Raw genomic sequence first — 12270 nt, forward strand, 5'->3', positions numbered from 1 at the left:
GTTACCGGGCTATATAAAACGCTGGCTTTCATATGAGCTAGAGAACATATACGCGACAAAAATCGGCTGTCTGTCCCTTTAATCGAATTCTGAGTTCTATGCGGTATGCCTGATTAGCCTGACGCATGCGCTCGGAGTCTTAGGCCTTGGCTTTTTCGGCCACGGGGATGAAAGCGTTGGGGGTACAGGTATACAGCGTTGCTGTAAAAAGCGCACACAAACGGGGTCAAGATGGGAAACACGGACATGCGCTTGTCTGTGTTTCCTTTCTTGTCCCCGTTTGCGTGCGCTTTTTTGCAAGATGTACTAGGCAGGTCTTCCGGGTTTCTTGCCTATGTGCCCGAAAGCGATCGTGTCGTATTCTCGACGCGCCGGTGATCACGACGGTGGGTGAGCGCGGGTATGGCAGCTGTGCTTTCCATTCTCTCACCCTTTTGTCCAGAATGGCCTCAGCTCAGGCGCCTCGCATCACCAAATGAGAGGAGCGCAGGCGAGGTGATCCGATGACTTGCCCCCTGCGTGCTACTTTCGTCTGGAGTACGTTCCAGAATGCTCTCTGCTAGGCACGCGTGATCTCACCGAAATTTTACAAGTCTTTCCGCGGATCTCGGCTAGGCCTTTCCGCAGACAAACGGGGCGGGCTTTGCTTTGCTGGGTTGACTGTGGTCATATAGGCCGAATGGCATTCATGCCGAGTCGAGACAACGAATTGTCGATCGTCCTCACGTTGCCAACTCGCGTCATGTGGCATGATCGTCTTGGAAGTGTCCAGCGAGTTTCTCCTTCGATCTTTCTGGAACCATGAGGCCCCTAAAATGTCCGGTTCCGGTAGCACATAGAACACGATTACGACTTTTTAATGCGTAAGCATTCGATTTTAATGCGCGAAAATGCGTAATGACCGAAATAAGTCATTTGATCGCTGTTAATGGTGAACGAAGCGAAACGAAAAGAACACAATCTGCAAAATTAGTCGATCGCAGGGAATTAAATAAAGAAACAAGACGTATTTAAGCAAACTGAAGATGAAATTGCAAATAACTCCGTAATCCATCTCACAGTGAGTGCCGTGGGAAACCCGGGTTACATATGAAAATAAGGCGTCGTTTCACGCCGCTCAATTTACAGTCCTGTTTTGTTTAATTAGCTAGATTTTTGTTTACCTTCTTCACGACTCGTTAGCGTCATTTAGGTTTATTAATAGCCTGTATCCATGCGTGATGAATTTGTGCTAATTAATCTGTATACCTTAACCTGGAACAAATTGTGTGCCGTGTGATCTTTGGTAATTCGTATGTGCATGCAGGGCCACCTCTAACACAACGATAAACTGGCTAACAATGTCTTAGCTAATTCGTATACGCACAATCACCTTTAACAGAGGTATACAACCTTGACAAACCAAGAATAGCCAAGCCCCCCGCTCTCGCACTATATTACCGTGTGGAACGCAGTTTAATTTTTTGATGTATTTGGTGCCCGTTGCGACAGTCTGGACCATAGCCCTTTCAATTATGTTCTTTTGTTTTTGTGTGTTTGTCTTGCTTCTCTTCCGCACTGTTTTTTAATTGCGAGTTTTAATTATTTGTGTGAAAACCCATCCGACGTGAATCTTGAGTGTAAGAACGCTCTAATTTTTCCCTTATGCACTAGCGTTTTAGCTTAAATCTGCCCCAGGCTGTATACCTGTCTCCTGATTCGTACGTGAAGCGCACGAAAAGGAATATACGGACAGACGCATCCAAGGACAAGCGCTGTTCGCTAAACAGCGTTGACATGTCTGAACCGTGCCGCCCGTGGCAGTTTGGAATGCTGTTTCGTATATATTCTTGCTTTCAGGCTCGCTACAATGAAAGGCACACGAAGTGCACTGGTGGATTTTCGCCGGCGGAGAAAGCACTGCACCACAAAAATCGCGCAAAAAAATTACGTTACAGCCTCCCAAAACCCCAGGTTACCAGCGAAGGAAAGCTGCGCCTTAACATTAGTTAATGCGAATTAAGTTGAACGAGTGTATCCTGGACGCACACCTACGGCTAACCGGCGTGACGTACGCAACCCTTATGTCGCAAGCGCGAAGGGCTGTAAAAGTAGACGAGGATTTCAGCCTCTCCTGCCGTCATTGCAACATCGCCTTGCCCTCGTCCTCAATTTTGTTCTTCCACTGCTCGAGCGCCTTGCCAAAGTATAGCATAGAAGAAATGAATAAAAGAAAATGTTGTCGTCTTTCTACAGGAATAAAAAAAGAACTTTGCATGTGGGCACGGGCGTTTGAACAATATATACAGCACGGCCTCTGGTGAACCAAAGCATTTATTCTTACTTAACGTTGCATGTGCGACTAGGCTCGGCAGTAGCTTTCGCCTTTCTTCGCTGCAGCCCTTTCCCCTCCAGCGGAGGCCGTCGACGCGAAGCAGCGAGGCTGAACCCGTGCACCGACGATGCGCCGATGCTGCCGGGCTCGCGTAAAACAAAGCAAAAGCGTTGGGAGCTAGATGGCGGTTAAGGGCCCCGGTGGGTCGTTCTAGGACGAGGTTTTACAAAGCCTCCACCGTACCGATCATGGTTTCGCGAGATGCGTATGAAAATCAATACGCCCCACGGACCTGGAAGCGGGGTCCCCATCTGCGCTCGTCGTGCGTAGCGTCAAAACACAAAAGTATTGAAAAATGCCGCGGTTTTTTCCGCGGCTCTTCACTGCTGCTGTTGCGTTCGCAGTGACAGAAACGCTTACGGGAAGCCGTGCCTTCTCGTCTTCCAGAGCGGCGCAAGGTGAAATTTGACGCACCATTTACAGCGCAACGGTTTGCTTTATAGCTTCCTTTCGATCTAGCGAATCAGACTGGCCTCCCCCGGAATAAGTCGAGAAACTGGAAAAGTCCTGTTCAGTGCGACAGCGTGGGGTATCGGACTGAGCTAGTGCTAAATAGAGTATATAGTCAGTTACAGTGCCGTGTTGCGCAACGATGTCGTCGGGTAAATATGGCGCGGGTTCACAACTTGTCTCCTAATATCTCTCTACATTTCCTGAGTTCTCACAGGACTAAGAAGTAACATTCCCACAATAAAGCAATTTGGTCACCCTCTCCATTGTTCCTTCCGCATTTGTTTTTATCGCGAAAAGTTCGTAAGTAAATCCGACCGGCCGAAATGACGGCACTCAAGGCCAGAACTGGCAGCATGCTTTAAATCGAGAAGACGCGGAAAATTGCAATCAGCTGGAGTTCCTTTGCAACACCCGCGTTCACGGCTACTGCGCCATTACTCTGCAAAATTTTTTCTCGAGACCCGTACGTCCAGTTTTGTGAACCACTAATGAACGAGCTATGTCTGAGCGACACACCTTCATTTCTCGTACGGATCAAGTGCCGCGAATTAGGGAGAAATCTAAACGGAGCACTCATTCAGTATTGTTTCTGGAGCAGCGTTCAGATTATTTATCTATCTCCGACCCAGCCACAGTGCCAAGATTTGCGATGTATGGGAGCACAGCACCGCACGCCTCTCCGTGGCTTGGGTTGGCCCGCCTCTGCAACTGAACCTTTGGCGAAAAGCACGAGCTTTATGCAATTCCTCCCCTCTAAGGTATACCTAAACATTTGTTTCCCAAGGAAGTGCTATTCATTTTGTCAAAGCTGGCTTTGAACCGGGCGGTTAGCAGTTGGTTTGGAATTGTAGAAGGGGATGACACATTGGCGTATTCCGCTGAGCTGAGCCAGTATACTCACTCTTTCCTGAGGCTTGTCGTCTTCGGGGGCCTGCAGGACGCCGGGGCTGCGCTGTCGTCCTGCCGGAGGACCGTCGGGAGACGGGGCCAGCTCGTCCGGTGGCTCCTTCTTGCGGGCGGAGCCGCGGTGCGTCTGGCTCGGCCGCGAATCCTGGAGCCGGCGCAGGATGTTGGAGCGCGTCGCGTGGTCTTCGAGCTTGCTCGGTGGCGGCGCGTTGGCCGTAGCCGCGGCGGGAACTGCGCTAGCTGCTGCCGTGGTCGTCGACGGGCTGGTCGTCTGCAGGGCCGCGGCTGCGGCAGCCGCGGCGGCCTGGGCGCCGGCGAAGGCGGCCTCGACGAGCGAGACCTGCACGGTGCTCAGGTCAGTCTCGGCCAGGTCGCAGGGCGTGGCGCCGCGCAGGCTGGCCACGTGGATGCGCGCGCCGGCCTCCAGGAGCAGGCGCAGGCAGGCCCATGGCGGCTGTGGCTGGCAGGCGGCCAGGTGCAGCGGCGTCACGCCGTTCTTGTCGCGGGGGCTGGCGGCGGCGCCGTACTTGAGCAGGAGCCGCGCGGCTGCGGTGCGGCCGAGCGCGGCGGCAAGGAAGAGCGGCGGCAGGCTGTAGAGGAAGTCGCGCGTGTACTCCTCCTCGTAGGTGATCTCGCGTCCGTCGGCCGAGTGGCGCACCACGCGCAGGGCGGACGCCAGCTCGGCCCGCAGCGGGACGTACTTGCGCCGCCGGAGATCCGCCAGCGGCTGCTCGGGGCTGTGGCCCGTGCGCGGGCTGAGCGTGGCGCGGCGCAGCGAGCCGCTGGCCTCGGAGGCCGCCGAGCTGCCGCGACGCAGGCTGCCCAGGGGCACGCCGGCTTCGTTCGGCTCGACGCCGTACTTGAGCAGGAGGCCGACCACGTCGAGCGCCTGGTGTTCGACCGCCAGGTGCAGCGCAGACGCGAACACGGCTGGCACGGGCTCCAGGTCGGTGGATACCGAGTCGCCTCGTCCGAATCTGTCTATGAGCGTCTGGCTCTTTCGCAGCAGGATCTCCATGTCCTGGCTGGCAGAGCCAGCGCTGCTCTTGTCCAGGAGACTGCCGTGCAAGTTAACAGAGAAGCGGCCATGGTGCAGCTCGAGGAGGCGCCGCGTGCCGGCCACGTCGTTGGCGCGGATCGCGCGCTCCAGCTGCTCGGCTTCCAGGGTCAGGTCGTTGATGGAGGAGCCCAGGCTGCTGCCCGTCGTCGCCGCCGTCAACGAGTGGCAGGAAGCGCTGAGGGGCAGGCTGCCACCCCCGCTCGGCACTTGCTCCTCGCTCGGGGGTGGCGTCGGCGTCGACTGCACAGCAACCAGAGGCGCTGGCGACCGCTGTGGCCCGACGGGAGCCGGGGCTCCGCTGACCTGCTGCTCGCCGGCCTCCGGGTACAGCTGCGTGAAACAGCGCCGAGGCAGCGTGTCAGTGTACACTCTCGAGAATGGCGATAAGTTGATGCATAACGCCCCACGTTGTTGCACCGTAAACTCTTAGGCAAAAAGAAGCAAAAGCTGGTCTTCTGGGGGACTAACTGACTTTGCGGCAATCATTGCACCCTTTGGGGACTAAATATGAGCGAACTAACGGTTAGTACGGAATCCGGCTGGTCAGTTCCGATACTCTCCAAGGACGAACTGCTGGAAGGGCGCCGCAGAAAAAAGAAACAGCACCAGCGGTGATCGAACCGCCCACTCCCGCAACAGTACCCAAGGAACCAAATACGCTGCCACTAGGCCACGCGGCAATTTTTCGCAAAATTACTTTTTTTACACATAAATATACACTTTGTGCAGAAGGGTACCCATGATTCAGGAGTAGCTATGACAGCGGTTGTGTCGGTTACATATTTTGGGTAGATGACAATAAACGTAAATCAAGGAAAAAAATGGCGGCGGCTTAGCTTCGCTAACGTGGGATATGCAAAGCAAAAGCTTGGCTGAGTCTGGTTAAGTCTTGGTTTCGCTTGGCTAACCTTTGATTTAGCTGTATTGCCGACCACGTCTCAAAGCCGTTCGGCTCTGTGCAACGCTCACAGAAGGAGGCCTGGCAAACGCGGCGTTCATTCATGGCGAACGCACCGTTCCTCTTTGCCGGGCGCGAGACGTGTCACGTTGCCCGAAATGACCCAGCGCCGCATGCATGGGATGCTGCGGGGGAGGTTGGCTGCCTCGGCCGCAGGGGCGGTGGCGACCACTGTCGGCGCCCGCAGGCGCCAACAGCGGGCCCGGCGAATCACGCGATGCGGTTCGAGGGGGCGTGTCTCCGGTCAAAAGGTCATTCGCGCATCCTCCACGAAATCGCTGGACGAAAGTAGTAAAGCTTTGCTTTAAAACACGAAACAAAGAGCAAGGGCACGCGGCAAGACAGTTTGGTAGAAAATGTGTATTCAAGGGTAAAGCCTGCAGTACGTTGCACAACGCGACGATTCATTGCAGCTGGTGTCCGCATTTATATAGGTGCAAGTAATCGTGACCGCGATTTGCGCTTTGCTTACTCTAGGGACTATTTATCACATCGATTCTAAGTAGAGCCTCAGAACCGTAGTTTTTTCTCTTAAAGAACAATGAACTCGTCACGGGAGGTTGGGTGATCAGACGACTCATTTGTTTCCGCACGAATTAACCCAAAATAAGTGTAGTCTTAGTCTTCGAATCGCTACACAGGTTAAAGGAGTACTGACACGAAATTTCAAAGCTGAGATAACTATGTAAAACGCTTCCTTTTTATCAGGAGATATCTCCCAGCAAGTTTCAACAGCAACCGTTCAGCGAAACATATTTAAAATCCATTTTAATCTTCGCCCGCACGAGAAAGCCCAGAGCGGGCCGACGTGACATCATCTGCTACGTGCCCCAAACTGCCGACGTCGGGGCTCCCGTGACGAAGCCGACGCGCTGGCTGTGGTTGGCGCGCGCAGCTCGGGCGTGTGTACACGTCATGGTTTTGGGACTGACGTCATGCTGCCCGGGCCTGTGGGGACGGCGAAGACCTCGGCCGGTCTGGGCGCGCGCGTGCGCTCGCTCGCGCGCGCTTCCAGAGAGGCAGCGATACGGCAAGAATGGTGACGCCATGTCATACATGCTGTCATGGCGGCCGCTCGGCGTTTTTTTGTCGAAACCGAAACTGGCACGAATAAACGACGCCGTAAATGAATGTTTACGCTGCGCTCGACCGCCTTATCTGTCATTCTATGATTAGTGGGCTGGTAGGCACGCATAGCAGCGAAAAAAACGTAACATAAAAATTTCGTGTCAGTACTCCTTTAAGTGCTCTCGGTATCGCATGTGAAAGCGATCGTCTGCGTGCGTGTCAAAATAGGGAAACAGGCCATATTTTCCTGCATAGGTTAAACCAAATTTGCTGTCGCTTAGCCTGAACTCCTAAAGTTAGCGTAACTAGACGATCGCGACTGAGAAATGCAGCTAGGTCTTACAGTAGTTGCAGTATTGTCATAGCTTTTATGTGCAAGAAAATTATGTACCGAGTGTATAAGCGAACTTCAAACGCTTAGCTGTAGCGCGCATTTCTAATTTGTAGTGGCTGTCATCAGCAATTAATGCGTTTTTCTCGTCTGTTAAATATGCACATATTCATTACGCTTAGGTACAGTGTTGTAGAAGTATGGGTTCTTTTTTCGATGGCGAATCAGGCCGGCGCGAGAGGGCGGCACCGGTCGGAGGAGTGCCGTGGCGCCGATGTGGCCAGCCGTGCGCCCCGGCGGACCGCATTCGCTTTGCCGCTCATCAATGCTAGCCTGCGATGACGCTTAACTAAATTCTGCTCAACACGCCAATGTTTCGCGGTGTACAAATACCTCATTTTGAGCCAAGCGACGACAATATCCCGTGCCTCCACTCATGGTACGCGTTTTTTGCTAGTTCTAGTCAAGAAAAATCTACTTAGTAAGCGGCTTCTTTACTTCGCGCTTGCTGATCCGCCGCGGTGGCCGTAACGCAGGTTCGATTCCCGGCCGCAGCGGCTACTTTTTTGATTTACGCGAAACGCGAAAAAGTCCGTGTGTTGATATAGAGGCACACGTTAAAGATCCCCAGGTGGTTGAAATTAACGCGGAGCCCTTAACTACAGAGCAGCTCGATGTCACAGCCCAGCTAGGTGTAGATTCCGCGCTGAAAACACTCAAAATCCCAACGTCGCGCTTTCTGGACTTCTACTTCGCTCTACTAACTAATCTAAAGGATGCAATAAAATCCAGTATTTATGGCTGAAAGACTTCCTGGTCTCCAAGATATCGTGATAGCACACAAACGAAACGTGACTAGCTTCAGGCAAGTACAAGAGCACATAATAATCAGAACCTAAGCTAGGCTAGGCCGATGCAACATGAACATTCACCCCCTCAATTTGAAGCGCTTCACTCATTTTCGCGACGGACTGCTGTCTGTTGAGCGATGTTACATAAAAGCGGATCCTGAGAAGGGCAGTCCCTCTGCGGTGCGCAATTTATTTTTGAGTTTGGTCATGCGGTTTACGCTCATTCAAAATTGGAGGAATTATCTTATGCAGCATTAGAAGAAATCGAGCCCTTTGAGCTGCCCGATGACATGATTAGCACAAGTTTTACAGTGCGTAAGAACTTCCGATTCTTGTGCGCAGAAACGGATGCCAATGCAACCTGCTTGCGATGTACGAGCAGTACTTTAAATTCAGCCCCTCTCGTCCCGACACTCATTTTCTTAGATTTATTCGAAAAAGGGTAAGTACTAATTTATGATCGGATCCATCGGCCCAGAATGATATTGTAGACTCGACGATGGAATACTCAAGCTTTCATATGGCGTACTTTTGTTTTGAACGGCGTGATCGAATGCCATTCTCGTTTTTAAGCCTGAAGCGCTGCAGATTGTTTACGTTGCTCTGGACATGCACATCGAGACCACTTTACCGGGGGAATAAATTCGGGACAGGTGCCTCTTTTCTTTTTCCTTGACAGTAGAATATGTTGGGGATGGCTCCACTTGACAAATGCGCATGCTCATTTTCGAGGGATCTCCACACCCCCCCTCCATAAAAATAAGTCAAAATATTTCGTTCGAAAACAACCCTACTTTGTTCCGCAGCATATATCGTCTTTCTTTATTTTGCGGGACCAATTATCGCGGCGACCAGGCTCAGGCAGAACGCGAAAAAGAAAGCGTATCTCCGTGTAAGACCGGTAGCGCAGATGAACCCCGGCACAAAACAGGTGGTGTGTCTCACACCCATTGCCTCACCATGGCGCTTGCTTAGGTGTCATACCTGCACACAGCATTTATGGACTTATGGGCATGGAGCACACGCGTCGCACATGTACTGTAAACAGCGTGGCTTTCGCGTTCGTTTGGCGTGGCAAATCTCACGTCACCGACCTCCACTTGACTTCCGCTGCCGGGCGCGGGCGTTCTGGCGAATATTAAGCGGTCTTCGCACTCGTAAAGCACTGCACTGAAATTACGTGCCATTTGCTTCTGTCTACACGGAAAGTTGGCCACAAACAAAAAAAAAAATTAGCCCATCATCACTGACTTAAAGTCACGTATGCTGTTATTAACATCCAGGCTGCCTGGCGTTTCCTAAACACATGGCTAAGCTTCATAGAACTCTCAAAGGCAGCAGATCGATTCTTGTTCTCGCCCGTTGGCGCGCAAACTCTCGCTGGCGCTCCCGACGGGCAGATTCTTCCTTCCGGAGAACACGCGACTTCACCCATTTTCCGGACATTCGAGAAACTACCACTAAACGCAGTCGTCTATATATGCGCACTCCTCCCAACCATCTGTTGGAAGCACACTTTCCAGTTGGCCGACTCCTCTCCTTCACTCCACCCTCATGCAGCGTGTGCACTCACCCACGCCTTGGCTCCCCCCTGCGCTTGGCGCTTCCTTCCCCCCTCGCTAGGCTATGCCCTCTCCACATCGCTGCGCCCGCGTTACCACGCCTCGTCCCATGAAAGCCTCGACCATGCACAACTTCGCTGTTAAAGGGAAGGTGAAGTGCTTTCCAGAAAAATTTAGTTAGAAACAAGACTGCATGATTTTTCTTATGCTGATTACAAATATCACATTAAAATTTTATCGCAGGGGAATCCAAATGGGGGGTAACCTTCCAAAACACGCGCTCCCCGCCGAAGGAGGAGCGCACTTCCTCTTTGACGACTCTGATTGTTCGGGCCCTTCATGACGTCAATGTAAGACAATCTCCGACCGCGCTGGCTGTGGGAAGCGTTGGAAACGATCAGTTGGCAGCGGTGCTAGCATTTTCCCCTGATCTACCTTGCAATCGATTTTTTTCACGAAACTGCAACTTTCCGGTTCATTTGCTTTGCGCGAACGAGAACCGCAACGCAGTGACGATCCTTGTCGTAGCTGACGGGTTTCATTAGAACGTGTCTAAAGTAAGCAATTAGCATAGGAGGTTTTTATTCTACAGATATTGCACATTACGGCCGCAAGTGTCTGTTCCTCTACGGCGGGCTTCCAGCGGGAATACGGCGAGACGAGCGCGGCGCAGGCGGGCGTTGCAGGTGTGGCGTACTTCCATCGGCTTTGGCCTGCGCTCTTCGCTCTTCACCGTTCTCTATGACGTCCTTACAGGTCCATAGCGGCGCTGACATATTGAAAGACAGAGCTCAGTTGTCTGACATCGCGTGCTACTTGCGGGTCAGACAGCTGTAATTAAAAGGTCCGAAATAAGATTCCATGGTGTGTTCTGATTTCGACAATGACATAAAACATTTTATTGTCAACAAGAGATAATTGGGGCCGGCGATTATGGTTCCCGCTGCACAACTCGTGAGGGCTGAGTTGGATTCCCATGTCTGCCAAGTGTTTTTCTATGTGCTACAAATATCCACGCAGTCGCGCACGCACGCGCGCACGGAGGTTCAAAAAAAAAAAAATTAGCCCCATCTTCCCGAAGGGAACGCTGAGTAGATGCGGAGCATCTCGGGGTTCCGTTGTGTTTCCGTTGTGTTCGTAGAACTTCATCGGAAGAACGGAGTGAAGTGGAGTCAACCGCAGCAAGCGCTGAACTGAACCCGCGCAGCGCGGTACCCGATTTACATTCAAGGTTGAAGGAGAAGAGACGAGAGGAGGAGAGATGCGCAAGCGCCGAGCATTCGCGCCGACGAAGCTCAGGGTCGCGCCGCTCGCTTCAAGCGTTTGCGCTCAGCGTCACGTGCCCTTCGCTGCGCAGCTTTGTCTTCAGTGGACGTAGCGTTGCTGTTAGTTTGTGGGGTGGTGCTGACACTTGCTTGCGCCAACCCACTAACTGACGGGACTGTTGCTTCCATCACACTTCATCGGAAGAACGGAGTGAAGTGGAGTCAACCGCAGCAAGCGCTGAACTGAACGCGCGCAGCCCGCTACCCGATTTACATTCAAGGTTGAAGGAGAGGAAACGAGAGGAGGAGAGATGCGCAAGCGCCGAGCATGCGCCGCGAAAGCAGAAGCGAGAACGCGGGAGAAGCGAAAGCGAAGTGCACGCAGCTGGTACGAGAGAAGAAGTGGCTGGAGTATCGCGCAGCTGTGGGAGAGAGGGAAGGAGGAGAGTTGCGCATGCACAGTGTGAGTGCGGACGCCGACGCGGGACATGCCCAGACTATAAGATGCTCCGCATCTAAAATTTCATGACGGATTCGGTACCTCAAAAGGCATTTTGTTTCTTATATATGCAGAAAGAACGGATCGCCTTGTCAAGGCAAGCTCAACATGTTCGTAGCCTTTCGCAAGCATCAAAAATGGCGCCTCTCTCACTCCTTCCGCTTTGCCAATCAAGCAAAAAAATCACATCCCCTCCGTCTGAAGACGACGATGGTGAAAACGCAAAGCGTGCGTGCAAAAATGAAATGGCGAAGTGCTAAAGTCGAGGCCGCTGCAATCAAAGTCAAAGCGTCAACGATCAAAGTGAAAACCGCCTGAAAGTCGAAGTCCAAGCTTCAACGATTTAAGTGCAAACTGCTTGCGAGTCAAAGTGCAAACTCAGACGACAGCAAACAAATCCCTAATGAAAAATCTGATCCCCCTCCCCCCCTCTCCACCCATGCTCGGCAGTGTCGGGATGGCGCACTCGGATAAACGTTGGCTTCATTACCCGGAGGTCCCATGTTCGATTTCAACAACCGGGCGAGTTTTTTTGTTGTTGTGTCATCACTACCGTCATCATCATCATCATCATGTGCCTCCCCAATGCGTAAGGTTGGCTTTCCTGCAGTGCGTTTTGGTTGCGACACAGCCATCAGTGAGACCAAGAAAGCTTCGCTTTTGATTGATTGTGGGGTTTAACGCGCCGACGCAACGCAGGCGATGAGGCGCGCCGTAGTGGAGGGCTCCGGATTAATTTTGACCACCTGGGGATCTTTATCGTGCGCCGAAATCTCGTACACACGGGCGTTTTTGCTTTACGCCTCCATCAGAAAAGCGGCCGCCGCGGCCGGGGATCGAACCCGCGACCTCGTGCTCAGCAGCGCAACGCCTTAGCCACTGAGCCACCGCGACGGGTAGCTTCGCTTTTGTAGAAAACAGAATTATGCCTTAGGAGAGCAAT

General features: G+C 52.5%; 1 protein-coding gene across 1 annotated transcript in view; it reads right to left on the reverse strand.

Moving 5' to 3' along the window:
* Positions 1-12270, reverse strand: part of LOC144156122 (uncharacterized) — an 882723-nt gene that overhangs the window by 481543 nt on the left and 388910 nt on the right. Inside the window, exon 4 of the mRNA XM_077687950.1 lies at positions 3729-5123. Coding sequence (XP_077544076.1) covers positions 3729-5123 — 1395 coding nt within the window. The remainder of the gene's footprint in view (positions 1-3728; positions 5124-12270) is intronic.

The sequence above is a fragment of the Haemaphysalis longicornis genome, unplaced genomic scaffold (genome assembly GCF_048455015.1).
Source record: "Haemaphysalis longicornis isolate Haplotype H1 unplaced genomic scaffold, Haemaphysalis longicornis Haplotype H1 scaffold_1, whole genome shotgun sequence".
Taxonomy (NCBI): Eukaryota; Metazoa; Arthropoda; class Arachnida; order Ixodida; family Ixodidae; genus Haemaphysalis; species Haemaphysalis longicornis.